Source organism: Paraphaeosphaeria sporulosa (assembly GCF_001642045.1).
Source record: "Paraphaeosphaeria sporulosa strain AP3s5-JAC2a unplaced genomic scaffold CC84scaffold_4, whole genome shotgun sequence".
Lineage (NCBI taxonomy): Eukaryota > Fungi > Ascomycota > Dothideomycetes > Pleosporales > Didymosphaeriaceae > Paraphaeosphaeria > Paraphaeosphaeria sporulosa.
Window position 1 is genome coordinate 2,145,239 of NW_017253363.1, and position 26,181 is coordinate 2,171,419.

General features: G+C 55.0%; 10 protein-coding genes and 1 pseudogene across 11 annotated transcripts; 6 read left to right on the forward strand and 5 right to left on the reverse strand.

The window, feature by feature from the left end:
- Positions 1–256: 256 nt before the first annotated feature.
- On the reverse strand, positions 257–392 carry CC84DRAFT_t43 (annotated as a pseudogene). The gene has a single exon. The product of its transcript is annotated as a tRNA-OTHER (tRNA).
- Positions 393–2,442: 2,050 nt separating this feature from the next.
- CC84DRAFT_655638 (putative sugar transporter) lies at positions 2,443–4,609 on the forward strand. The gene is made up of 3 exons (XM_018187026.1): positions 2,443–2,798; positions 2,858–2,957; positions 3,010–4,609. Exons 1-3 carry the CDS (start codon positions 2,525–2,527, stop codon positions 4,358–4,360), a joined length of 1,725 nt encoding a protein of 574 aa, XP_018037727.1. The 5' UTR covers positions 2,443–2,524; the 3' UTR covers positions 4,361–4,609.
- Positions 4,610–5,645: 1,036 nt separating this feature from the next.
- CC84DRAFT_1163561 (uncharacterized protein) lies at positions 5,646–6,543 on the reverse strand. The gene is made up of 3 exons (XM_018178292.1): positions 6,392–6,543; positions 6,150–6,336; positions 5,646–6,095 (listed from the first exon to the last, which is right to left on the reverse strand). The coding sequence occupies exons 1-3, from the start codon at positions 6,476–6,478 to the stop codon at positions 5,713–5,715; spliced, it is 657 nt and encodes a 218-aa protein (XP_018037728.1). The 5' UTR covers positions 6,479–6,543; the 3' UTR covers positions 5,646–5,712.
- Positions 6,544–6,737: 194 nt separating this feature from the next.
- On the forward strand, positions 6,738–7,610 carry CC84DRAFT_1060184 (uncharacterized protein; the record flags this gene model as incomplete). Its single annotated transcript, XM_018173578.1, has 1 exon — positions 6,738–7,610. A coding segment is annotated over one exon (873 nt), but the record flags the coding sequence as incomplete, so codon positions are not given.
- A 177-nt stretch (positions 7,611–7,787) lies between these two features.
- CC84DRAFT_1163563 (uncharacterized protein) lies at positions 7,788–10,007 on the reverse strand. Its single transcript, XM_018178293.1, has one exon. It carries the CDS (start codon positions 9,890–9,892, stop codon positions 8,078–8,080), a length of 1,815 nt encoding a protein of 604 aa, XP_018037730.1. The 5' UTR covers positions 9,893–10,007; the 3' UTR covers positions 7,788–8,077.
- Positions 10,008–10,247: 240 nt separating this feature from the next.
- CC84DRAFT_1088059 (mitochondrial ribosomal protein) lies at positions 10,248–11,040 on the forward strand (the record flags this gene model as incomplete). The annotated part of the gene is made up of 2 exons (XM_018174233.1): positions 10,248–10,606; positions 10,662–11,040. The coding sequence occupies 2 exons, from the start codon at positions 10,248–10,250 to the stop codon at positions 11,038–11,040; spliced, it is 738 nt and encodes a 245-aa protein (XP_018037731.1).
- Positions 11,041–11,942: 902 nt separating this feature from the next.
- On the forward strand, positions 11,943–12,867 carry CC84DRAFT_655706 (uncharacterized protein). The gene is made up of 2 exons (XM_018187027.1): positions 11,943–12,720; positions 12,775–12,867. Exon 1 carries the CDS (start codon positions 12,000–12,002, stop codon positions 12,618–12,620), a length of 621 nt encoding a protein of 206 aa, XP_018037732.1. The 5' UTR covers positions 11,943–11,999; the 3' UTR covers positions 12,621–12,720; positions 12,775–12,867.
- A 682-nt stretch (positions 12,868–13,549) lies between these two features.
- CC84DRAFT_1143872 (uncharacterized protein) lies at positions 13,550–18,081 on the forward strand. The gene is made up of 5 exons (XM_018176435.1): positions 13,550–13,744; positions 13,792–15,603; positions 15,651–16,100; positions 16,154–17,192; positions 17,249–18,081. Exons 1-5 carry the CDS (start codon positions 13,558–13,560, stop codon positions 18,024–18,026), a joined length of 4,266 nt encoding a protein of 1,421 aa, XP_018037733.1. The 5' UTR covers positions 13,550–13,557; the 3' UTR covers positions 18,027–18,081.
- A 1,547-nt stretch (positions 18,082–19,628) lies between these two features.
- Positions 19,629–20,600, forward strand: CC84DRAFT_1242855 (uncharacterized protein; the record flags this gene model as incomplete). The annotated part of the gene is made up of 2 exons (XM_018184096.1): positions 19,629–20,350; positions 20,407–20,600. Exons 1-2 carry the CDS (start codon positions 19,744–19,746, stop codon positions 20,598–20,600), a joined length of 801 nt encoding a protein of 266 aa, XP_018037734.1. The 5' UTR covers positions 19,629–19,743.
- A 790-nt stretch (positions 20,601–21,390) lies between these two features.
- Positions 21,391–21,705, reverse strand: CC84DRAFT_1216341 (uncharacterized protein; the record flags this gene model as incomplete). The annotated part of the gene is made up of 2 exons (XM_018182790.1): positions 21,391–21,417; positions 21,481–21,705. The coding sequence occupies 2 exons, from the start codon at positions 21,703–21,705 to the stop codon at positions 21,391–21,393; spliced, it is 252 nt and encodes an 83-aa protein (XP_018037735.1).
- Positions 21,706–24,833: 3,128 nt separating this feature from the next.
- CC84DRAFT_1216342 (uncharacterized protein) lies at positions 24,834–25,250 on the reverse strand (the record flags this gene model as incomplete). The annotated part of the gene is made up of 2 exons (XM_018182791.1): positions 24,834–25,118; positions 25,176–25,250. 2 exons carry the CDS (start codon positions 25,248–25,250, stop codon positions 24,834–24,836), a joined length of 360 nt encoding a protein of 119 aa, XP_018037736.1.
- Positions 25,251–26,181: the final 931 nt, after the last annotated feature.

A 26,181-nucleotide genomic window follows, 5' to 3' on the forward strand; every position in this document is an offset into this window, starting at 1 on the left:
CTCCTCTGTGTGGGAGCAAGTAAGCTAGTCCGCATAGTATGCTGAAGTGGAGTCCGCGTCCATCCAATGGGACAAGTTGCCCGGGAATCTCTATTCGTAGAGGCCAAAAAGGTGGTGATTGAGTGCAGCGTTCAGTGTCTGATACATGGGTTACCTACAGCCAACCATTGCCCACCTCCAGCACATAGCGACAAAAAAAGGCACGCCATACCTGAGTGAATCCAATTCGTAGGCTCTGGCGTGAGGAAAAAGAGACGGGCTCCACCGCGATTCGAACGCGGGGCCTCCTGCACTTTAAGTAGTAACCCAAAGCAGGAATCATCTGAAAGCACATTAGTCTACATCCTGTAGCAGCGGATGGGCTGCTACTTACACCACTAGACCATGAAGCCGGTTGTTTTAATTGAGTGTATTATGTAATGTTGCGCAAATGACAATATAAACCGGGGAAGTAAGCCAGGGAAGTAAGCTAGGGAAGATGGTCAAGTAGATAGGTTGAGGTGCATTTGGATCGTGGGGAGTGAGGGGAACGCGAGGGGTTGTGCCACGTTGTGAGTCATGCTCGCGTGTTCGGGCTGAGGAGAACGCGGCGGTGGGGACAGGGAAACCGCGATTGGCCAGAAGCTCGCTGTGTAATCCAGGCTTATTTTGCGCGCGGTCAAAGGTTCTTACGTTGTGGACAACTAGCTTGCGATGCTGTGGGTTAGGAGCTGCTTGATATGCTGGCGTCGGAACCAATGACGTCATTCCACAGACCTGCTCTTTCGGAGGGTGCCGCGAGCGCTCCTGTATCAGCTGGCTTGGGGATTCACGAGCGAAACTTGAGATTACACAAGTGTTTCATACTCGCCTTGTGCTCGGTCGCGGGCGAAGGAGTCTTCAAAGAACAGTCTTGAGGTCCGGCCTAGGTCGTTTGTTCAGTGTTCTGGGGTGCAGCAGCCCACAAATCTAGACAGGTGAAGCAGGACTCATTATAGTCTACACATCTACTGTGCCATGTGTATGTGTGTACATACTGCAGACTCGGATACTCGACACGTGCACTCACGTTCACCGTTTGTATTTTCGATGCCGTAATCCTACCGCCCTGTCAGGAGACAGCTCGGTGTCACTGTGGTTTGCAGCAGGCGCCACAGACGTAATCTTACTGGGAGATGAAGCATCAAGGCCCGCCTGGTGTCGAGGTCCAATCGGTGATAATAGCGAACTTTGAGAGTGGACTATGTATGGCGTTGCGTGAGATTGGGCCCGGCTATCGAATATCGGACGATGTTGCCATGGTCCACTTTGACTTGCAAGGAATAGTTACGGTGTCGTGTGCATCTAGGATACTAGTAGCATCAAGCCGCTGGTACCCGTCGGACAACAGCGAAAGCCTGAATCGCCCCTGCCGTTGCAGCGGAGGTTCGTGACTCGGCGAGGGGCGAAGCAGCATACACAAGGTCGCGGTAGGTATGACGAGATCCTTCAATACTTACAGGCATGGGTCGGATTTTCGGCCTACAGCAATGTTTTGCTCTCCCCTTTGACGTCCATCTTTTGCACGTTTGCGCACCCCGCTTCAATCCAAGAGGGTCCTGTTGAAGAGATCAGTTGCGGCGCATACCAGGATTCGACAGTGGCATCAACGGGAGCCTCGCGCCACAGCCGATTGTTGATCCAGCCACCCGCTCATTGGCGTCCGAAACGTAATGGGTGGGACTGTAGGCTGGTGGGAACTTGCCCTCGCAAATTTTTACGTGACTTGCGAGCGTGAGCAGCTAGCGGCAAACCATCCATCTCGAACGTAGGCCGGCAAAGCTTCCCGGACAGCAAAGTCGTCACTGTTCAATTTCATATTTCCTATCCTTAACGTCAGTACCCGTTGGTAGCTCTGCCGAAAGAAGCTGCGCCGAAAAGAGCTTAATGCACACAAAATGCTCCCACGCCGCCACACTCAGGATCGTAACAAATCCCCCTGGCGAATGGGAACTGCAGCAAAACGCAGGATCCCGCTGCCGGCAACCCGCGCTGGTCTACCGCGCACTTGCATCGAAGGCTTTGCCCACCGGTGTGGGCGATCTCCGTCATGCAACGGCTTGGCAAGGCCTGCCATACCGTAGCACACTATACTCCTTCCAGCACTGTGCAGCAAACCCCATTAATTCGACATGTCTGTGATTGCTACCCACCGCCTAGCTACTTGTCTGGGGACTATATCAATAGCCTGGCATCCCCCATTCTAACCGACTTGCGCACGTTTCGGGCATCTCAACAACAGCATTGCACATTCAATTGTGCGTGCCGATACCTCAACCAAATACAAGCTATACCAAGCTTCACCAAGCCTCACATCTTCACACGCATCTTTTTGCAGTGACCCAGTGAAGGTTCGATACCCAAGCGACATTCTAGCAAACCTCCAAGCAACAATTGCCCTCGAAGGCTCGACGTCCCTAGCAGCAATCCCCCACTGCAACAAATCTGCCGAGCCCCGGTATATGCCACAGATATACCGTCTAGCGACAATCTCCTTCGCGCCAATATGTTCTTCTTGAACCCGTTCAAGCAGCACGATCTTTCCGAGTTCCCAGACACTCACATCGACCTCGCAGATGCAGGTTCAGTAGTAGATGCACGTCACAAACCGCACCCGCACGCCGATGCGGAGAAAGATGCCGAATCAGGTAAAGAAAGTGACTCCCACAGCGGCGGTGCCAGCATTCGCGCTGGCACTACTCGAGGACTCACCGTCGCCGAATTGCGCGAAGAAGTCGGCCTCGACGTTGGCGCCAATGATAGCCAGTCGATTTATGATAGTAAGTTTTGTGACCGGTCGTGGTAGGAATCTCGTTCTAGATGTTGACTTCTTTCGTAGAGAAGGCCAAGGTCATCAACCGGGCAATCGCCGACATGGGCATGGGAAGATATCAGTGGCAGCTTTTCGTCCTATGCGGCTGCGGCTGGATGGCAGACAAGTGAGTCTACTGACTTATGCCCCCTCTCGTCCTGTGTGCTAATAAGCCTCAGTCTTTGGCTCCAAGGTGTTGCTCTGACCCTCCCGTCTCTTTCTGCTGAATTTGGTGTCAGTGAGAACGAAGTTCGTTACACGACCCTGGCTCTTTTCTTGGGTCTCTGCATCGGAGCAAGCTTCTGGGGAGTTGCGTCCGATGTCATTGGTCGTCGCCTGGCCTTTAACTTCACTTTGATGTTTGCAGGCATCTTCGGTCTCGCTGCTGGCGGTGGCCCTAACTGGTATGGAGTTTGCGCACTGTATGCCTGTTTGGGTCTTGGAGTTGGTGGCAACCTTCCCGTTGACGGAGCCTTGTTCCTGGAGTTCCTCCCCGGCGCCAACAACAACCTGCTCACACTGCTTTCCACTTTCTGGTCGTTCGGCCAGCTCATTGCGTCTCTCTTAGCTTGGTCTTTCATCCCAAACTTTTCATGCCCGGCTGATGCAAATTCCTGCACGAAGGACCAAAACTGGGGTTGGCGCTATCTCGTCCTTACCCTTGGCGCCATCACCTTCATCATGTTCCTGTGCCGCTTCTTCCTCTTCCACCTCTTCGAATCGCCTAAGTATCTGCTTTCTCGCGGAAAGCAACGTGAGGCTGTAGCCGTTGTCCACGGCATGGCCTACTTCAACAAGACCAAGACTTGGCTCACGGAAGACATCCTCGACCAAGTCGGCGGAGTCGACGCCGAAGTCGCAACCACGAAACTCAGCACCATCCAAATCGTCAAGAACTCCATGGGCAAGTTCTCCACCCAGCGCGTCAGCCCCCTCTTCAAGGACAAGAAAATCGGCCTCACCATGGTGCTCCTCTGGTTCCAGTGGACCACCATCGGCATGGGCTACCCGCTCTTCAACGCTTTCCTCCCGCAGTACCTCGCCAACTCCGGCAGCGAGCAGCCTACCGCTGTCTCCGTCACCTACCGCAACTACGCCATCACCTCCATCTGCGGCGTCCCCGGCTCCTTCCTCGCATACTACCTCGTCAACATCCCGTTCCTCGGCCGCAAGAAGACCATGATCGTTGGCACTGCACTTACTGGTGTCTTTGTATTCCTCTTTACCATCTCTGGTGATCCGGACTTCCAGCTCGCGTTCTCGTGTCTGGAGGCTTGCTTCCAGCAGATCATGTACGGTGTGCTCTTCGCCTACACGCCGGAGGTAATCCCTGCGCCGAACCGCGGGACGGGCTCGGGCATCGCGAGCACGCTGAACCGCCTCGCTGGTCTTTGCGCGCCGATTGTGGCTGTCAATGCCGGCAGTGCGAACCCGAAGGCGCCGATCTATGCGTCGGGCGGATTGATCTTGGCCGCGTTCGTGAGCATGATATTCTTGCCGATCGAGACGCAGGGCAAGCAGACTTTGTAGATGAATGTGGATGGACGCGTGCTGTGCTAAGCTTTTATGCTCGCTTCGTAGAGGGTGGCTTGCCAAGGCGATGTGGGATTGGAGGTGGATGAAGAGGATGATTGAGTTGGAACAGGAGAAGGAGACAACATCACGATACCAGATGTGCCTTTTGGGCTATCACTGAGTTTATATATACTCCATCAACGAGAAGATGTTCTCCGCAACTTACCGTGTACCTCTGTTCTGTTGTTAGAAGTGCGGAGAACCTGCAATCGCCTCGGTGTTGAGTGGATTGTCTTGGCTTACAATTGGGCTACATGGTTATCACTCACATCTTCCAAACGCATAGTTACGGCGAGAGGATATGCTTTGTCACCTTCAAAGGTCAACACCTACAAACAACACGGTTTGATTATAACATACCCGATTGGCTATAGACGACCTCAGAAAATGGATGGATATCTAAGGCAACTAGCCTAGAGTGGTTGCGGCGCATCTTTATACCAGAACCAGCTCGCAATCAACAGCGATCTCGACTGTTGATATAGCAGTGATAGAAGAAGAAGTCATGTTGATATTGACTTCTTTTATCACTGCTATATCAACAAGGCAGAGCTTCTATTTCTACCACCCCATTCAATACATATCCTCCAGCCTCTCGAACCATCAGGATTCAGTGTTGCAAAGTCAACGCACAGAAACCAGATCCGCAATCTTTCAAGCCTCGATAACGCTGCACCAATCAAGAAACTACTCGGCACCCAAAGACGCTCGCGCACGTGACCCTCCCGGAAGCAAAGACGGCCCGGTCCTCCTTGGCACCCAATGACTTTTCTCTCCCGCGTCCGTTCCCCATCGTCAAAACAACCTCTGCTCTCGCCGTGCGCACAACCGCCACGCCCCCGCGCAGCACAATGAAAGCTGCCTATCCCTGCTGCATAGTAGACATCGCAGACGTCTTGGACATGTGAACGGACAGACGGACGGAGAAAAGGAACGAGGACAGGCCCATTCGAAGACTCGGCGATTTCGCTTCCACACAATCACGAGTTCAAATTGGTGGCCCAGAATGAAGCACACGACCTGCCAAGGTCCATCCCACTCGTGTTGCAGGATCTGAGGGTCGCGCGAAAGCGTGGCGCCCAGGACGGTTCTGCGTCTATTGCTTGGGAAACATACCGTATCATGCAAAGTGAAGTGTGAGTGAAGTGTCATGAGTGAGGATGAGTCGTGGCTGAGATCGCCGAGAGATGGGGGGAAGCGGGTGCAGTCACGTTTCTTACGATGCGGCGAGTGATGCAGAGAGATGCATATGCATGTCGTGCGTGATAGACGCCATGTCTGTGTCTACGCGCGTGAACTGAACCATCTTACAGCTCCTTCTCCCTCGCCGCACCCTTCCCGGCGCCGCCTTTTGGCTGTGCTTCGAACGCCATCGGCTCCCCCTTCTTCTCTCCCACCGGCACCGCCTTCTTCGTCGCAAGCACATAACTCGCCGCGACCGCCTCCGACACCAGCGCCAGCATGCTCGCGCACGCGATGCCCCACACGTTGATGCTCACGCTGCCCAGCGGCGCCCGCGGGAACGACAGAATCCATTCAACATAGTACGGCACCCATCCCGCCGGTACCCAGAACATGGGCGACTTCGCAAAGTACATCTGCAGCAGGAAGCGCGCGCCCTGTGTGCCGAGCCAGCGGAGGGTCGACACGGTGCTGGTGAAGGTGGTCTGGTGCGTGCGGAGGGAGGCGTCTGGGATATCGTGTTAGCCGGGAAATGTAGATGGTGGCAGAGAGAGAGACATGCCCAGTTTCTGGTACTCGGCCGTGGCCTTGTTGTGTTGGCGGTCTAGCTTCGCCCAGCCCGAGAAGTTGTCCTGCGGCGACGTAGCAGCTAGCTCGCGCTTCAGACGGACAATTTCGCGCTTGAGGATCTGCACGCGCTGTGCGGAGGAGGAGGTCGGGGTAGGCAGCTTGTTGTAGAGAACCCATAGCTGTGTGCTTGTTAGCAACTGTCCTGCCACATGTGCATAGCGGGGCACCACGTACCAGCTCGTTGATCGTGCTGGCGCCCACGGTGTTGATGATGTGCAGCACCGTCTGCAGGACGAACATGACCAGGAGGAGAGACGGCATGGTGGGTGGTGGAGCGCTGTTCGCCGGTGTCGAGCGCAGGCTTGATGGGTACGCTGAGGTAGGGTAGGCGGCGGCGCGTCATGTTGAATTTCTGCCGGGTTGGTGGTTGCGGGTCCGTGCGGTAGCTGTACTCCACGTACCCCTCGTGACTGCGACGTTCTCCATCCATCGAGCAAACATGGGACGGACTTCACACAATTCCTACTTAGAAAAAGAGGTAGTCTAGGCCACGGGATAGAAAAAGAAGCAAAATGCCACAATGTCCCCTCGGCCCACGCAGCATGCCCAGCTGCAAGTCGCCGCCTACGACGCCCTAAACACCTACTTTACAACCCACGCCAACCGCACGCTGGAAATCGAGGTCCTCCCACCAGCTTTGGAGACCACCGACGCCCTCATCCTTGAAGATGGCGTAAACCTCGGCGTGCCAAAGAAGATCCTCGCCCTGGCCTTCGTGCACGCGCGCCATCTGTTCTTCGCGCATTACAGATCTGATGTCGAAGAAGAGCAGAGACTGGCACACGAAGCGACGCGTGTGATGCTGCTGTTTGACCCGGAGCATCTGACCGCTGCCAACCATCGAAAGCGGCATCTCCTCCGCCTGGAAGCATGCGGCGACGACGAGGCTTTCGTCAAGGCCATGGGGGCGGAGGGTTGCTTCATGAACAGCATACTCACGTCCCCGCTGCACCGCCAGTCCAAGTCGCCCACGCTTTGGGGACACCGGGCCTGGTGGTTGGACCTGATCCTGCCGGCTCTCCTTGCTATCGAGTACGATATCCCAGCCTTCTTCATGGAAGAGCTGAACGCCGCTATTAAGGGCGGGGAGCGGCATCCGAAGAACTACTATGCGTGGCAGTATGCACGGCGCGTGGTCTTGAAGAGGGGAGATTCGCAACCTGCAGGTAGCTCGGAGTGGGAGTCTTTCCTCACCGACTGCGCACAAAAGGTAAAGTCGTGGTGCATGCTGCACGTGAGCGACATTTCGGGATTCTCGTTCTTGATGTGGGTGCTCAGCCTCACGAGGTCATCGGACGAGAGGGGGCGTGTTGTGCAAGAGATGGTCACCTATGGGGTGAATGTAAGGCTGACGAACGAGTCGCCGTGGACATTCGTGCGGATGATGCTGGCCAGTGGGCTTGTAGAAGAGGAGCAGAAAAGAGACATTATGAGAACGATGGACAAGTGTCGAAAAGAGCACGAAAAGAATGGCGAATCGACGCCGTTCGGCGCAAGGCTGGGGGAGACGCTGTACTGGGTCGCGGAGAACGGGGCAGGGAATGATGCCCTCTAGATCTCAGGGTGCTCGTATCTACAACCGGCGCACACGCATGCCTGCCACCTGATCATCCATGAAGTCGAGATTCTTGGAATGCCCGAGAAAGCGAACGTGACCTGCTTCATGGCGTCACCTTGGAACCCCTGCGCATGTAAAATCATTACGACTGTCGCCTCACCCCCATTTCTTCCAATACCCATCATTATGACACGTCAAACCTCATGGTACATTTCAAACGCCAGCATTATGTGGGCTCTTACACACTCTCGTATATACAGATACAATCCAAGTCTACACGTACAGCACATCGCCAGAATCTATCATACATGGTCCCTGCTCCCATCAAAGGACGCCTTCGACCGCACCAACTTCCGCAGCACCGTATGCACACTCTCCTTCTCCTCCGCACTCGGCAGCCATATCTCCCTAACCTCCTTCCACACCTCGAGCATCCTTTCCACATCGGCGCACTTGCGAAACGCTTTGAGGGCCGCGACGACGCTCGTCGTACTGATCCACGTGCGGTCCAGCCTGTCGTCGACAGCTTGCAGGTACTCGGTCCAGGTCTGCTCGAGCTTGGCACGGGTCCAGGAGGAGTAACGCACGCCGCCGAATTGCGCGAAGCCGTGGAAGACGACGATGAAGATGGAGCCCTCGAGGGGGACGCCATTGTAGCCCATTTCGCGGAGCAGCTCGTTGACGCGGTCGATGTTGCCTGTCGAGGTGGCTTCGTGCCGAATGAGGAGGCTGTAGGTGCGCGAGTTGGGGGCGATGGGCGCCCAGTCTTGAAGGTTTTTCAGGCCCTGCGGGTCCTGCTCGCGAGCCAGATTGCGTCCATTGTAGGTGAGTTGCAGCCCAAGCTTGCGCTTGCCGCGCCAGGAGCGGTCGGACTTGGTCATGGTAGGGCCGCCCGGGATGGTATAGGAGAGGCTGCCGTTGCTGGCAGCCGCCGCGAGCCGTTTCATGCGCTCGAAGACGTGCTCTGCGGCAGAGGGCTCGCCGGCGCGGATCAGGGCGGCAATGACGGCGTTCATGACGACGACGTCGACGATGTCGCGCTGTTGGACCATCTCTTGGTACACGCGCCTGACGCCGCTCCCATTCTGCATCACGCCGTGGTAGTATATCAGCGATACGCGGAAATGGCGGTGGAATTTTAGACGTCGGGCCTTCATCTCTTTCAGGAAGAGCTCAGCGAGCGTGAACTTGCCGGCCTTGACAGCGATGTCGAAGAGGACGTTGAAGGTTACGGTGCTGCCTTTGAGATTGGCGCGTTGTTCCATGTCGCGCCAGAGGTAGAGGGAAGACTGGAGGTCGTCTGCAGATACAATGCCTCTGTAGCGGCCTGCAAAATGGGTGGCGGCGGTCCATTCGTTACGCTTGATGTGGATGTGTGCGTCCTTCATGTCGTCGAGGATGGAGAGGTAGCGCTGCATGGCGTCGAGGCCCGGGCGCTCCACGATGGACAGGTGGTGGAGCATGTCGTGTATGGTGTTGCGGGGCAGGTAAACGATGCGCGGCTCCGATAGGCGGCGGTAGGCATCCCACATGTCATCGTGCGAGGGCTCGTCGAGCTTGACGAGGGCGTTGAGCTTGTCGACGAGCCGCGCGTCCATGGGGACCTTGGGCGGCCATTGCTGATGGTCGTCGCCCACGTTCCAGACCAGCGAGCCCTCGTCCTCTACGTCTGCATCTTCTCCCGAGGCAGGCTGGGCGTCGATGCCGTAGTAGTCGACCAAGGCCTTCAGCTCCTTCTCGGCAAATGTTTTTGCTATCCTGAATGGCCCCTTCTTGGACGGCTTGTCCGAGGCGTATTCGCGCTTCACGGCAGCGTCCGCGCTCTTGGTCGTCTTCCTGTGCTGTGGTGCAACAAGCACCAGGCCGTCTCGCTGCGTCGACATGTGCTTTGCGTGCTCGGGGCACGACGCCGCCCGCGCCAGCGCCCGGAGGAAGAGCTTCTCGGCGGGCGCCCCATCGGCCGCGCTGATCCTGGGGGCGCGGTCTACTGCGGCGTTGCTGAAGCTCCTCCTCGGCGCCGGGCCGGACAGGGCAGGACATAGGAACGTGAGAAGCGGGCAGAGGGGAGATTTGCGTGAGACGGCGGAGGTCCGATCGAGGGTGCGGAGGAGGGACATGAGAGGACGAGCATCGTGTCAGCGGCGGCGGGTTGCAGGTAGCAGCATTGGCGGCGCGGCGGATGCGAGCTCAGGCGTGCGCCATTGGCACTCAGGGACGATGGCGAGGGGAGCTGCGCGCTGCTCTCGTCGCGTCGTCGCCAGCATTTTGCTAGCTCCTGCGGCAACTTCCGCCCGATCTTTTCTCCGCACCCTCACGGGCGGCCCAGCACCACGCCCACCCAACCCATTGCACGCACACGCACACGCACTCGCACTCGCACACGCTCGTTCCGCCGCCCTCGCCCGCCCCGCCCGCCCGCGCTGCATGCGATAGCCCTGCCCCCGTAGCTGGCACCCGCACCCGCCGCCCGCCATGGGCCGCTACGACTTCCGCCCGATGCGCGTGCGCCAGACGGCAAAGGCCCTCTTCGACTCGCGCCGCAACGCCAGCCTGCCGCAATGGTACAACATCATCGGCGACATCCCCCCCAGCGAGACGCTTGCCCGCCCGCTGCAGCGCGCCCCCACGCCCAAGAAGGCGCGCAAGCCCAGCCGCATGTTCCAGCCGCTGCCCATCGCATACCCAGAGGACAAGCTGCGCTCCGACTTCTTCGGCGACCACCCGTGGGAGCTGGCCCGGCCGAGGATCATCGTCGAAGACAGCGGCAACGACTCGAAGCACCATGACTGGAGCAACATCGTGCAGCCCGGGAAGCAGCTCGACGGCGAGAGGTACGGCCACCCTCATGCCTGTGCTAGCGAGGGCGCATGCTAACCACCGCAACAGCGTCGTCCAGCGCCAGATGTGGCTCATGAAGCACCGCGCCATGTCCAAGCCCACGGCCTACGACGTCGCCCGCCGCGAGTTCTACTTCCACCGCCACCGCGACGACATCCGCCGCCGCGTCGCCCGGGAGGAGGCCCTGCACTGTGGCGCCTACTTCGGCAAGGGCCCGCTGGAGATTGGCATGGAGCTCGAAGACAACGTCTGGGAGAACTGGAAGAGTTGGGCACGCGAGCAAATCGACGACGAGGAGGCCGCACGCGCACAGATGTTCTCGGGCGTCCCGAGCGAGTCCACCAGCTTGGAGAGCACAGAGTTCGAGGCCTCGCTGGAGGAGGTGCAGGCCGAGCCCTCTGTGCTGGGCAAGAATTTCCAGATGTGAGTGCGCGTGTGCCTTGTATGATAGTGTAATCTTCGCGTAGACTTTGTACATGATGCAGATCCGCGTGGTCTTGCCATAAGATACCTGAAGCTGTAACAACAAACTGAACAACATCCCGGCTCTGCCGATGAATATTCCACGTGCGACTACTGTGCTTGTTCCCCTGCACCTGTAGACTCCTAGGCATCGATGCCAATTCAACACCGAGTCCCTCTTTCCAGGGTGATTGACAGCCACTAGATCAAATGAATTCATGTGTGCTACCATACGTCAACGAATACCAGTGTCGCTTCTAACAGGCCACGGCGGAGACGTCAAACGTACACCACTTACTTTTCAAAGGCAACTTGCCACACTTTGCATAGGCATAAGCTGGCATATCGTTGGTCGGGTCGTAGCGTCTCAAGCAAATGGAACCAACTTGTGTACTGCGACTGTTTCAGTGGACCCAAGCCTCCAAGCACTGATAAACAACCCACTTCTTCTCTTGCAGTATTCAGCACCACACTCACCCACTCCCCCGTCCCCTCGTCGTCATGCCGAACTTCAACTCCCTGAAGATGTTCTGGGACAGGCTGTCCGCAAACACGACGCCCTTCGCACCGGGAAATCAACCCTATTTGATACCGTGCCATGAGGATCTTCGCGCGCATGAAGACTCTCCCCAAGTCCCCGATCCTTCGCCGTACGAGCTACCGCGTGAGCACCGTTCAGTGTCACGTTCCCGCCTTCACAGCAGCACTTCCAACTCGCCCGCTTTTCTCTTATACCGAGACAAGTTTGACACGCAAGACCAGCGATAGCATCAAGACTTCACAGATTCCCACGCGGAACACGTACAAATCACGAGACCCGCGGATACTACTACGTCCTCGCCGCCAAACGAGCATACCCAACCACGTCCCAAGCTCTCACCGCAACCAACACCCAGCCGCGCTACAACAACAGGACAAGCAACAATGACCCGCAAACGCAGCGCATCCAGGAGGTCATCTGGCAGCTCCTCTAACTCTAGCTCGCACCTCGCCCGCGCTGCGCTCGAAGCTATCCAGCGTGTCTACACCTCCCGCAGCGTGCAAATATCTCCTTCCGCTTCCCCAACATCGACCACCCGAGAAAGCTTCGAGCCCGCCCCTTCCGACACTCTAAGCTCCATGCACTCATCTAGCAGCACGATCACCCCACCAGCCGGGTATCCTACTGCACATCACCAAACAGCACCCGCACCCACGGAACGTACACCTCTCCTCTCCACCTTCTCCCCCGTGGTTTCCCCCCTTGGCCCCTCCAAGTCCTTCTCTCCCGGCCACACGCACCCTCCCGAGCCGTTCCCGGATCTCGAGCCCGGGCCTGGCTCGCCCTCAGACAGCAGCTACGAGGGGCTCGACGTCTTTGGGACGCATCAGCCGCGGCGGCGGTGGGATCTCGGAGCGTCTGGCGGTGGCGGAGGGCAGCTGCGGCAGAACAAACGGTGTGAGGCGTGGGATGCGTGTTTGCTGATTTACTTCTTTGCGGTGTTTGTGCTGGTTACTGTGGGGGGCGGGGCGGTGTTGTTTTGGGTGCTGTTGCATCAGAGCTAGGGGTCAAGTATGGGTGACGGCCTGGGATGGATTTGCTGCATAGGATACAGCAGTAGCAGGTAATGTCATAATGCGGAGCATCAAACCTCTGGACTTTCCGGTGAGCGGTGAAGATACCAGTTCAACTCTCCGTTTTTAGGGCTCATTCGGTCAGGCTTGCAGCGTGGTCAAAGACGGAGATCCAGCTTCGGGCTGACCGCGGGAGTCACGTCACGCGACAACGTGGATTCCAGCATCTGTCCTGCCCGATATGCATGGTTGACAGCATCTAGGGTCATGTTGAGTTTTGGACCGACCGGAACACTCGTGCCAATGATCTGTGATATCTGCGTTTGTGAATTAAGTCGATGGCCCCACACACATGTACTCAACGGCCCCGGCCTGTTGCCTTTTGGCGCCATAACCGTGGATGCCATGTCCGTGTGTCAGCACTGTGAGCACGTTCGAGTGGACGTTATGGTCAAGGCATGCAACACAGTAAGCGTTCGCCCCAGTGGAGGCGGAAGTAACGCTGCCTCCCCGTCTCTTTGTAGTAAGGTCGGGATGATGGTTTCGCCGACCCCGTTTCACCCTCTGAGCGGATAAGATACCTTGCACATACACCAGCTCCATCATCATCGTCCTCGCGCGAGACCGAGGTATTTATGAGCCAAATATGGATACAATTCCGTGGTCAGTTGGCGTTACCGGGCGGTGGCAAATTGCGGGCGGTGTTATGTGGTGGCACGTCCACTGCTCCACTTTCGTGCGAGGTGCGAGAGCTGAAACGCGCCCCCATTCCCTGCTAGTCGCTCGCCTTTGATGCGTTGGAGGGTCTAGCAATGGGGCGGTTGGCCTGACCTTGGCGCTTATTTCGACATCTTGGTTTCAATAAAAACTCCAGGCGCCTACGTTCACATACCAAACACTCCGCGACGCGACGGGAAGGCGTTCTGCTATGGACATGGCAGACACAAGACACCAACCTGAAGATGTTCGCATATCCCAATATCCGCCTCCGAATTACCCCCGAGAAAGCGATGCTCTCAATCCAAACAACGAAAAGCGCGCGAAGACCGCAGCACATTCGGTGACTTCTCTCGGCAAATCTCTTGCAAGTAGCGATACATCAAAGAACTCCACTTGTAAGGTCCCCTGCGAGTGCTCAAGCACACTGTTTAATCGTATACAGCTGCTGAATGGCGCCCGTACACTTTGCGGTGGTCCCTGGTCTGGATCCCCACTGCAGCCTCACTAATCCTTGCCATTGTCGTCGGCATTCTGTACTGGAGGTCTCACAAGAACAATGGACTATGCTCGGAAGCGTCCGCTGTCGTTGGCTGGCGGTTCGCTCCTACGCTTGTTGCGGTTCTGTGGGGCCAGCTCATCACCATGTTGTTCAACGACATCCAACGTACTGAACCTTTCGCACGCCTCGCACGACCTCCTGGATCTGTCCCGCCCGCATCGAGAACCATTTTGGAACGTCCACGGCAAGTGTGGACAGCTTTTGCTCATGCTTTCAACAAGAAGCACAACGGAGGGAAAAGAAGCTGGATCATCATATGGGCTTCAGTCGTCCTCGTCATATCGTCCATTATTATCTCGTTGTCTTCTGCGCTCCTCGCTTCCGAAGAGACTAAGATGTGGCAGCCGCTGCAGATGACCAGATTGATTCCGGAGAAAGCTTCAGCTCTGGAGCCTTCAGTGAAACGAGACACATATTTCCGAACCACTGGCGCAATTTTGCAGAACGTGGTCACATCGCCTTGGATATCTGATGAGTATGCAGTTCTTCCTTTCTGGCCCGAAGGTTCCGATGGAAAACCTTGGGACGCGCAACATATTTCCACACCTCAAACATGGGAAGCTGAAACAACTGTGTTCCGCAACGATTTGCAGTGTTCCCCACTCAAACTTGCTGCTACCGACGTGTGGTCCTACACATACGACTACTACAACATGACTAATTATGAGTATCGCATGTCCGTTCGACTGGAAAACGAGGCAGGGTGCAAGTACAACATGAGCTTCAACGCTAGTGCCAAGTACGATATGAACTCTTGGGAACTCGGTTCATGGTCCGACCTGGATACCTTCGTTGTGAAGAACGAATACGCTGTCACAACTGATTCTTACGATTACCGACCGCTACCATGGAAACCCACCTACAACGACAAATGCCAAGGGGACGAGATCATGGTCATGAGCAGTCAGTGGATCAGCCACGACTGGATAACGTTCTCAAACGTCACGGCTAAATTTTTGCCCAATCTTACCGTATCAGGTTACCTGTGTAATTCTTCACATACAATGGCGAGCATACCTGTGCGTGTTTCGGCCTCCGCCAGTGACTTTCACGTCGACTTCGATTCTGGCGCGTTCCAGAAAGCACAGCAGGACGTACCGCCAAGCGTACTGAAGACCTCACAGTTCATCAAGACGTATACCGACCCATACTGGTATATGGTTGTACCGAAGCTAAACATGGGACCCGCCGTTCCATCTGGAGCGATGGCATTGCTTGCTGCCAAATATGAGTTCGACTTTTACGGGATGAAGAATGATACAAAGTTGCCGGACCTAGCTGCACGATTACAGAGACGTCACTTTGGGGAAGTCCTGCGGACTTCTCTTGACGTTCGTGGCGCATCGCAGAGCGAAACAATAACAGGCAGTTCAATGGCATCAGAGCGCAGAATCACAGTACGCGTCGAGGCCGCTGCTGCTCTCGTTGCGCTCTTTGCGTTCTGTTTCTTCACCATGCTGGGATTAATCTGGCTCTCTACGGCTAGACGAAGGCCGTTGCATCTGACTCACGAACCTGCGACAGTATTGGGAACCGTATCCCTCGTCTCATCAAATCCTGCGATATTGGCCTCCCTTCGGGACCTGGACCAAGCATCAACAGCAGAGCTAAGATCGGTCTTGAAAGGTCGATTCTTTTCGACCTCTCATGGGCATTTGAGGGAAGTGTCCAAGAACGGCCAGGTCGAAACATCGGGTACGATTTATCATTCCTTCTTCGACGTTTCAACCTAACTGTTACAGATCCCGTACCCAGAGTACCCACACTTGCGGAGAAGGAGTCACCATTTTGGGTAAAGATACGAGTTCTGTTGGGTCTGATTCTGTTTATCGCTCTCCTGGTAATGGCCATTACAGTCGTTCACAGGTTCGCGAGCGACTCGGATCTCAAGAAGGGCTTCTTTACCTATCACCTCAACATCAACGCCCTCGGTCATCTGGGCAGCTTTACTCCCTTTTCGATCATCCCAACTACTTTGGCCGTCCTTCTCGGTCTTTGGTGGAATGCTCTGGATGTCACATTCAGATCTCTACAGCCCTACGTTTCCATGTCTCAAGCCCCCAGGGAGATCTCAAGGGGCGCATACGTTTCGTATCAGTCGTCGTACTGGTTGTGGGCCACGGGAAAAGCAGCCAAGAACAAACACTGGCTGTTGTCGCTCGTAACGCTTGGAACCTTCCTAGCACAGGCCTGTGAGTCCTACCGGAGAGAAGCTTCTGCCTTACAGCTAATTGTCCCTCTCTAGTTACCATTGCCACTTCCGCCCTATTCGAGCAGACTACTGGTGTCATAAATGACGCCGTCGAACTCAATAGAAGTCTCGAGCTCCGACAAGTCCCTTACCTTCGAATGGTTAATGAGACCTACCCTCCAACATACGGTGGCTCCCGTGGAGCCTATGGATATCCATATGTCGGTACAGTACTCACGGATCTCTTTGGCAACTTGACGAACAATTGGCTTTACTCAGGGGTGATTCAAGCCACAATGAATGCATCTGAGCTGAACTGGTGCAAGGATGGCTGGAGCTTCGTCCCGGTCGATCTGTCGGACCTCAAGAACAGACAGACGACCACCAGTGACACTGACACCGACCAATCAGATGCCTATGGTGCACTGATCAATATTACAATGACAACCCCGGCCATCCGTGGAAGAGTCGAGTGCTATCAACCAGAGGAGATCAGGAACGGCAGCACCAAATGGAACTATAACACCACGTGGACTGATCCAGAGACGAATAAGACCAGCAAGGTCAATGTGCCGGGTACCAGTATGCTCGGAGGTCCGACTGTACCAGATTCTAGATATGTCACATGTTGTTACAACCACACTGACTCACTCAACGACACTACCCCGCAACCTTTGGCCTTGGGCTACTGGACTCAGGACTATGCAAATACATCCGAATACGTATCCGCATCCCTGAACAACTTCACTGTCAAATGGATAACAGGGGATGGCGCCTCCCAAGACGGCCTCATGAGTAACCAAGAAACCCTCTACTTTCCCAACATTCCGAAAATCCAAGCAGTAAAGTGCATGCCGGTCTTTGAAAAAGCCGAAGCAGACATCGTGGTGGACAAGCAGGATGGCCGCATCCTGTCATATCACATACTAGGAGAACCCACCCCCGACGATGGCGCTTGGAGCGATGCGTTCGTTTTCCACGACTTGTCTGATCCAAACGATCCAGCAGTAAAGAAGGAAATCAAGGATACCAGCAGCCTGTGTGATCCGGACTTAGACTGTCCGCCCATGGTGATGCAGAACATCACAACAAGGTAACGTTCTCATCAGACCTCATACCCCAAATCCAATCGACTAACGGACTGCCCAGTTATGGTAACCTTTTTATGAATTCGCTGCTTCGAGCCTCACGACTAGTAGCTCTCTCCAATTCTGGCGCCAATCACGGCCCACCTATAGCTGGTGAGCTTTCTCTAACCGATAATGTGTTCAACATCCAAGACAATTTGACTGGGCTCAACATGGACTTCATGTCATACGCCGCGTACGTCCAAGCAGACAGAGACCCCAAGGCACTGCTCGATTTGAACTACATGCTGGAGAGCACCCAGAAAATCTTCACCATCTTTTTTCAACACTACGTGAGCAGCACCTACTCGCTCAAGGCAGGCGGCTGGGTGTACCAGCCCATCGGTGCGAACCAGGATGGCCTCGGTGCCGCAAATGAGACATTTCCCCAGTTCAATCCTGATGGAACCCGCGCCAAGAAAGTCAGCGAGCTACCTGCGCAGAACACAAATCGCACGGCTAGCGCAACAATGTCGACACGGGTGGAGGTTCTGCACATGAACCCGAAGGCGGTGTGGCTGAGCGTAGCCTTGCTCATCTGGCTAGCTCTTACTGCCATCCTTGTCTGCGCGATGCAAAGATGGTTCTTCGGCGATCTGCGTCGCAATGTGGAGTCCATCGCCGATGTGCTGGTCCTTGTGGCCGGCAGCGAGAGACTACTTGCTGCGGTAGAAAAGCACGGCGTCGAAGGCCTACTCAAGAGCGATGTCAAGACGCGGTTGGGATGGTTCCGCACAGATGATGGGAAAATGAGATGGGGAATCGAGATTGCAGAAGAGGGAGAAGTACTAATGGACTGATCGTTGACGGCTCCGCGAAACTGTGAAGCAGGACATGAATTATTGTTTCAATTCCAACATATTGCAAATGTACATCGCATCCTCTCACCTCAAGTGTCGACCCAGTGCTCGCCCCCTACGAAATACTCGGGCAATAGTACGACGCCGTGCAGGTATAAGAGTCTAGGTCATAAGTCGTCTTGAACTTTGTGGTTCCCTCCTTGAAGCAAAGGAACTGCTCCTCCGACCCACCGGTCGCCGTCAATACGGCTTGCCCTGCAATCTCTCCCTTCGGCAGGCTCGCTGCTTGGGCATCGATGCTGATTTTGAAAGAGCCGTATCGCGACCAAGTTACGCTGCGTGTGACGCCCTCCCAGCGTGAGTTGGATACTGTAGCGAATGCGGTTGCGGATGCCGTCGTGCCGGTTGGAGGGCCGTTGACAAAGTAGGCGGCGCCGTAAATGTTGACTGGCAGAGGGTGAGCAAAACTGCGCATTGCCCGTGTTGAATTGAACGTGCTGGGAGCTCACTCACAGTCATCGGGATCGCATAGGCCTATTGGGCACTCCGTCGGCGCGCACCTCGCGAGAAAGGCAGTGTGCTTCGAGCCCTTCGTCTCCACCGGCCCTGCCAAAGCCAGCGAAGGCAGGAGAGCCATCGCGCCCAAGAAGACGGGTTGGACAATCATTGCGGTGGATCTGGATCTGGATTTGCGACGGGAGTGCGGCAATGATCGATCGAGTTTGACTAAGGCCGGATCCTAGATCTTATACTTGCCTCGTCCCGGGACATCCATCCTTGTGCATATGCCAATGCATTCCAGACACTCAAAAACACGCATCTGCAATGCCGCTCCGGGGTTACATAGCGTAATCAATGGATGCCTTGATTGCATCTGGACTCTGCTACCTATATGGCAAATACCGGGCGTCGTGCTATTTGCTCGTAGCGAAGGCGCCCTAATTGGTTTAGGCACACTTGTCAATACGAATGCCGAAAAATCGCAGGGCTCCATATTGACTTTTCCCCGCAGTCCACGTGTGTGCGCGCGTTTGTAGATTCAATAGAGATGCAGTCCTCATTAGCCGGATATTGGACGACCTGGGATCTTGGGAGATTGAAGCCTGGATGGCGATGCAACACCGGATGTACCATCGGGCCGGCGACTGCAGTCGGCATCCACTGGATAGTGTAATGCAGGCCGGTCTGACCTGCTTTGCACTCGAATGCCGTTACTAAGGTGTATGTGACTACGCATCGCTGCTTTTCTTTCTGCCGGGTTGCTTTGCAAGGGAACGGCATTCCTATAGTTTCTGATGGCTTCGAGGGGGACTTCGCACATAATTGGAATATTTTCTTTGCTGCTCTTGTTGTATCTCTCGTGCGCAATTGCAGCACTGCGTCGTTCCTCCCCACGAAAATTTCCGTATTGAGTATGTCTTACTCTTCTCGGACTAGAGCAATCCCTGCCAACTACCCACCCAGCCATTCAGTGCGATCTCAGTACGTATTCTAGCAATAACAAGCCACAGACCCTTTGTCCCAGCATACGCTCTCTATCCCGCGAATACGAGCCCTCGGACAAAGACTTTCACCGCGTGTCTCCCAGTCGACCCCACGAGATAGGCGCGCTAGACCCCAAACAGACGACAATACAGTCACTTGCATATCAGACTCGCATCATAGGAAACAATGTCTTACCATCGCCAGCGAATCGCCAATTTCTACCTCCTAAGCAATGTCGTTATATGAAGATCGCCCTTCCACCCGCAACAGCGGACCCAAACCTAGCGACTACTCGCCACTCGCCGCATCCAACGAATATCACGACGAAGCCGAGAAGCTGCTGCACCCCGGCCTCGTCACCCGCTCGCCCAGCAAATGTGGTCGCGCGTGGAAGTGGGTGCGGCTCGCGCTTGAGATTGTGGGGTTGAGCCTGCTGGTTTCCAACACACTGATGCTGCTCAACTACTCACAGCCCGTCACCGATCCCGATCCCCGTGTCTCGTCTGGTCCCGCCAACAAACACATGATGTACGGCTCCGACCCGCGCTACATGTCGTTCAACCACAAGTACGACTACCTCTGGAACGACGCCTTCACGGAGAGCTGGGGTCTCATCGCTCTGCCGCCATTCAAAGACGCGGCGGGCTTGTACAGCAAGGATCCCGTGCACGATGAGGGTGGAATCGGCATGTTTCATGCTTTCCACTGTCTCGCCTCTATGCGCACAGCGTTCCAGAAGATGAACGAGAGCTCTGTGACGCTGGAGCAACTTCAGCATGGGGATCACGTGGCACATTGCTTCGATTACTTGCGGAATGTGGTGCAGTGTACTGCGGATGGTAAGTTGTCCTGCTGGTAGGAGACTAGAAGTGTAAGGCTAACAACTTGAACATAGACACTTTCGAACTCCCGCGCAACCGCTCAGGACATCCTTGGGGCAAAATCATCGAGGGCCAGTGGGATGTGCGCACTTGTCGGGATCATACTAGGCTCCAGGAGATCATGGACAAGTATGGGCAGTGGAGGCGTTTTGATGAGCTGATCTACCATGATGAGGTTGGCGTCCCGAATGAGGACCCAGAGGTTTGAGAAGGAGTCGCTCTCCGTCACCCAGCATGTATGAGGAGTTTTTTTTATGTCAAGTCTTCTTGCATCTCTTGTGTACCATTAGATAGAAAGTTTGGATGATGGCTATGCATGATGACATCAAGTGTCCATTGCAGGTGATCATGTTTAACATAAAAGATATGTAGTTCCAGAAGCTTTGAACAGTTAGGCCAGTTCTCCAGATACATGGGACAAGGACAAGGCCCTGCCAGACAAGCCCTGCGATGCTCAAGGCTGTTCTTTTGTCCCCATGTTTTGCAATACTCTATCCAGACTCAGCTTAAGGCCTTTTCCACTTCTCCATCTGTGTTATCTAAGCCAACCTGTCACTTGACAACCCCGTGCGAGAGCGCTCCCCGTCCGAAGTGAAGATAGTCATTTTGTTTCTGGGGAGCTCCGTCATCCGAGAATAAGCAATGCACGACTGTGACGAGTCCGACAGCTAGACGTATGTGAGGTGAATTCTTCCGCGAAAGCAAAACTGTAAGGTACAAATCCGCATCACAAGCAGGTCGGAAGAAATTTACACCCTCTTAAGACATCTTACTGAAAAGATAGCACCAAATCAAACAGCAAGAGTAAGACAAATCAGCAAAGGCACATTAGGCAGAGCAGTGAGGCGACTTGGGACACTGGTATTGGGGTATCTAACTCAAACAGAACAAACCTCCTTCCCTCCCACATACTCCGAAGAAGCCCAAAACCAAACGCCACTAGAAGTCGAACTTGTGCTGGTCGGGGAAGAAGCAGATGTGATGGCGCTTGTCGGCCATTACGGGTGGCGGCAGAGCTCGAGAATCTACAAGTCACAAAGTGGGGTCAGTGAGGCTGCTTTTCAGTGCTCCAAAGAGTAATCACGTACGCGGTTCAGGCAGATGCGCTCGAGAGGGGGCAAACCCCTGCAGCGGTCTGCCCAGTCGTTGCAAAACCTGTTGGCGTGACGCAGCAGCCCCTCTCTCTCCTGCTGGCGGCTGAGCGGAGGCGGTCGAGGAGGGTACGGCGGCGGTGGAGGGGGAGTCGCTGGAGGCGGTCCGGGGGGAGGTGGTGGCGAGGCGGTAGTGATGGGATAAGCTATGGTGGTGGTCATGGTGATGTTGCTGTTGCTGCTGTTGTGGTGTGGGCCTGGCAGTGGCCGACAGTAGGTGGATGGACTGTGACGATGGTGCCCTAAGGCAGGAAAGAGTCGCAGAAATCCAGTAATTATACGATTGTTGGCGGAAGAGGAATGCACGGACGAAAAGTGCGAGTAGCTGCCTGTCCTGTTGCGTTCACCACCCTCCTGTAGTCCAGCCAACGTTGGTCGCAATAGCTCTTGCCCTCCATGACCTCCGAAATACCCTGTAGAAGCCCATTAAGCTGTCGAAAGGCATTTAGGCTCATCGACTCGAGTGGTAACTCGAGTCATAGTGCGTAGAAACGTCCGTGTTATGAACCAGGAGCATTGCTGAGCCAAGGGGCCATGTAGGCGTCACCGGCTTTACAAGAGAAGCCAAGTGAGAATGTGACCGAGGTCAAGTATCAAATGTCTTCAATGCATGTTTTTCAACCTCCTTCGGCCATGCCATTGCGTTGGTATGGCGTGGAGATTTACGGCGGAGCGTGCCTCCTAGAGCCAGGATAGCATGACCTCCATCACGGCTTCCTCCACTGGCCTTGATGCCACAGACCACGAACCAGCTCCGGCCGACTTCTACAATTCTGAGCAAGCAGTGACAAGCCTGGACATTTGACGTCGGTGGCCGAGTCCCGCAGCAGACCGTTTGCGTGGCCGCCGCCAAAGCGTCTTGTGCTCATCAGCTGCACCACGCCCGCGGATCAGGGGGTGCGACGAAGCTTCTGCACCCTTCTTCTCCCTCATACTCTCTTCTCCTTGACTCCCTCCCACGTCGGACCTCGGAATCCATCTTCTGCCCCTTCAGGAAAGCCGCCCCGCGAGGTTTGGAAAAGCTTTCTTGTCACCGACGACGTCGAGATTGTAACAATACACAGGCATAAAATGCTTCCCCTAGTCTGTGCATCCCTTGCAACTCGCTGCTGCGATGTTGGCTTCTCGGTTTGTTGTGCGGTTTGCTGCTGCCCTTTCTAGCTTGGCTGACTTCCCCACCGCAGCCCCTCGCGACTCTTGCTCACCGTCATATCTTCCTCGAGAACCTAACAGCCTGTGCAGCCATGGCCTTCGATTTCTTGCGCCGCGCGAGATTGCCAGTGGCATCGCCGATCCGTCCTCTTTTGTTAGATCTTACCGAATCTCCCTCCGCCGTCCGCCATCCGCCCTCTGCCGAGCGACACACACATAGCGAACACAGTAGGGTCTCTCAGGAGCTCAAACCGGGAAGGGAAATTTGAAATTCCTACCAGAACTTTCGGAAGGCCCCTCGACGCCATCCTGTAAAGAAGCTGGACGGGCTAGGCCTCTTGAGTCTGATCTTGCAACTGTGAAACCTCGGTGGATATGATACAAACATCTGACGCAGAGACAACGACGGCTCTCTCGATTACTTGGTTAGCCTCTTCGAAGACGGCGAGTCCCTTGCCACACTGCAAGAGCCCCTCTGAACATTCGAGTCAGCATGTGTACAATGTGGCTCCTCTCAACAAACTTACCTGAATCCCAACAAGCACTCATAGCGCAACATCACCAATACAGTTGCAAGGCAAACCGGGATCCCGGGGCTAGAGCTATAACATGCATTTCAAGAGCTAGGGCATGCTACAGAACGGCCTCCTCCATCATTCATACCCAACTGCTTTTCGAAAGAAACTCCTAGGCATACACACTAGCCTCCGTGTCGTCGAAGCAAGACTTCCGAAATACCATTATCAACCATGACACCAGGATCCATGGAGTGACCAATCAATATTGGTGGAACCTCCTCGCTAGCAAGCTGCTAAGCACGCATCACTCGGGGTGCTGTCCCTCCACTAGTATGACTCTTCCTTGCCAATGCAAGGGTGTTGGCTCTTCTTTGCCGTGTAGAGGACTTTGATACACGTTTTGATTCTTGTCGCAGTTGTGGCTCTTCATAAGACCCTCTTTGTGATACTTGGTCATTGCGGTGGCTATACTCGTAGCAATTGAAGCACTGGCGACGCGAGCCCCAACCTTGGCGAGCCTGAGGAAGAGCAGTGCAGTCAGCCTTGCGTGTCCTGAGGCCTTTCCGGCTCCTTAGCATCTGCTGCACCGCCATTGCAGCGAGCATGTTGTCGACATCCCACTACCTCTTGAGAACATCGCTGTCTGTAACCTTCTCGAATGACATATCCGCTTCCTCAACTTCCACGGCGCCCTCCGAGGTTTACCCCACGCGAAACGCCAAACCATCATAACGCGTGATGGTGAGCTATCTATGCGCTATCATTGAATCTTGCCTACACATGTAGATGGGTTTGGCTCTCTCTTCCTCGGCTTGGGCGCCAGGCGGGCGCCAAGGGGGCATGAAGGCCCGGAAGGCGGATTGACTTCTTCTTGCAGTACATGACTTCTTCATCATGTGAGCTTGCTGAGCTGTCTTTGCGCTCGGTTACAGAAGCCCAACGATTCCGGCTGGTTCTTGCGTGGTGGTACATGTTTCCCAGATTTGAAGTGATTGAGAAGATGATGTATGGGAGAATGCTGTCTGCAATGCGTAGTCGTCCTGATCCTTGGCGCGACCCAGCTCATCCTCGAGTTCTTGTGCGCGGTCCAATCTTTGGAGCCGATGCGATCTCGCAAATTTACACGTCTGGCTCCTTAATTTTGGCACTCGGAGATGGGTTGGCCTCCAATGGTGTTGAGGACTGGTCCCATGACACGCCGTCGGACCCACCTCTAACGATGCGCGTGTTGTCGAACTGCAGGCTCGAGGAGCCGCAGAGCGAGGAAGTTGAAGGTTGCATTGGCTAAAAGATGGTGGAGGCCTGGATTCCAACGCAACCGAAGAGTTTTTGTCACGTTGATTGACCTTGAGCTTCTCAAGTGATTTTTCAAGCTCGTCGAGCTTATGTGCTCCATTTCTGAACGCGGCGCGGAAGTGCTGTTCGAGAAACAAGTCACCAGGCGAATTCGACAAGTCGTTGAAATTGTTGACGTTGGTGTGGATTTGGGTTGGCAATCCAACGACCGGACATGATATCGGTGCCCGAGAGGATCAAGTCGTAGATGCTTAAGCACATACGGTCCAAGAATGCCTTCAGCGACATCCAGTCCCCGACTGAACGCGGAGATCTCAGGCGCAATCATACCACTTGGTCCGACAGTGCCTCAAGATGCATAAGGTCATCCTCGACCTCCGAATGAATGCAGAGATCTAGCACATCGTCGAAGTTGCCATCCTCGGCAGATGACATTCCGATGCCGAGCCTGCCGACAACGCCCCTCTCGATAATATTCGCCTTCTTCGACGTCTCCTCGATCTTCTCGAAAGTGGCATCGCGAGGAATGTTGGACGCATAGACGGCACGGTCTTCGACAAGCTTCTGCCGCTTCACGGCAAACGACCGGAGCAGAACCCTTCCACAGTACTGAGAGGCGACCTAGCGCCTCGGCTAGGTTTACGAAAAAGTCTCGGGAGAATATACCCATACTTTACCTTGTTTTCCTCTTGCGTATTTCCGAGCGTGGTCTGAGAGAATGTCGAGAAAAAATGGTGCCATCGTGTGCAATCGAATGCGGACGACTCAAAGCGTCGTCCTGAACCGCGGCATAGAGGCACCCTAGCCATGGGGCTCATGGCTCTGCGCAAATTTATCTGCCTAGGCTGTTGTGCTGACGTTCTCACCGTAACGCCGGGTAATAGTTTCGTCATCAACCAGTTTTGTCGACGTTCATTACGTCCGGGCTTCATGCCGACAGCGGACGACGGGGAAACGTGGAGAGACAAGGTCAGGTGAAAATCATGTAGGCTTCCATACGACGAACATTATCCTCAACGTCAGAGGTATTCTCCTTCGTCAACACCGGGGAGCGGGGACGCTCTTCGGCAACATTGGCCGCAGCGTCTCCGACTTCTAGCCCTTGCCATCGATGGCATTCACCAAGGTCTCCAAACCTCCTTATCTTCCTTATCGGCGATGGCCCTCACCAGCACCACTAGTTTTCTGTGGTTTATGGGGGGTGGTAATTGCCGATACGCGTGAATCCGTTTACGATTGAATGCGCTAAGAAAAGAGGCCATCCACTGGAACTTGGACCGTTTGCCCGGGTCCGAGAGTCAAACTGCGGAGCACCACATCTCCCACTCCAAGATGGAGTTGGAGGCTGGTGGTTGTGTGGCAGCTTCTTCAACTTGATCTCGAAATCAATTAGGCCCGCGCCTAGAGTGTAGGTGGTACCTCTGTACATCACACTGCTAGTCCACGAAAGGAGTGGCTTGAACTTCGACGTGGGTCTGTCCCTTAAACTCATTGCTTGCCGCGGTTTCTTCGCCCAGTATGCGCTGTGCTCCGCAACTCAGAACTACGTCGGTTCTTACTTGGCCAGCGAAGTGTCCCCAGGTAATGAACATGTCTGACAGCCGCGCTGGAAGCATGGTTCAAAAGCCAGGGATGCAGAGTACGTGACGGGGGGAAACTATCCGCCCATATC

Bases quoted from the DNA above. Each gene is read 5' to 3' on its own strand.
- CC84DRAFT_1163563 (XM_018178293.1), bottom strand. From the start codon at position 9,892: ATGTCCCTCCTCCGCACCCTCGATCGGACCTCCGCCGTCTCACGCAAA.
- CC84DRAFT_655706 (XM_018187027.1), top strand. From the start codon at position 12,000: ATGACCCGCAAACGCAGCGCATCCAGGAGGTCATCTGGCAGCTCCTCT.
- CC84DRAFT_1143872 (XM_018176435.1), top strand. From the start codon at position 13,558: ATGGACATGGCAGACACAAGACACCAACCTGAAGATGTTCGCATATCC. The intron at 13,745-13,791 runs GTAAGGTCCCCT...AATCGTATACAG, and splicing joins TACATCAAAGAACTCCACTT to CTGCTGAATGGCGCCCGTAC. The intron at 16,101-16,153 runs GTGAGTCCTACC...GTCCCTCTCTAG, and splicing joins AACCTTCCTAGCACAGGCCT to TTACCATTGCCACTTCCGCC.
- CC84DRAFT_1163561 (XM_018178292.1), bottom strand. From the start codon at position 6,478: ATGCCGTCTCTCCTCCTGGTCATGTTCGTCCTGCAGACGGTGCTGCAC. The intron at 6,337-6,391 runs GTACGTGGTGCC...ACAAGCACACAG, and splicing joins CCAGCACGATCAACGAGCTG to CTATGGGTTCTCTACAACAA. The intron at 6,096-6,149 runs GCATGTCTCTCT...ACGATATCCCAG, and splicing joins GGCCGAGTACCAGAAACTGG to ACGCCTCCCTCCGCACGCAC.
- CC84DRAFT_655638 (XM_018187026.1), top strand. From the start codon at position 2,525: ATGTTCTTCTTGAACCCGTTCAAGCAGCACGATCTTTCCGAGTTCCCA. The intron at 2,799-2,857 runs GTAAGTTTTGTG...CTTCTTTCGTAG, and splicing joins TAGCCAGTCGATTTATGATA to AGAAGGCCAAGGTCATCAAC. The intron at 2,958-3,009 runs GTGAGTCTACTG...AATAAGCCTCAG, and splicing joins TGCGGCTGGATGGCAGACAA to TCTTTGGCTCCAAGGTGTTG.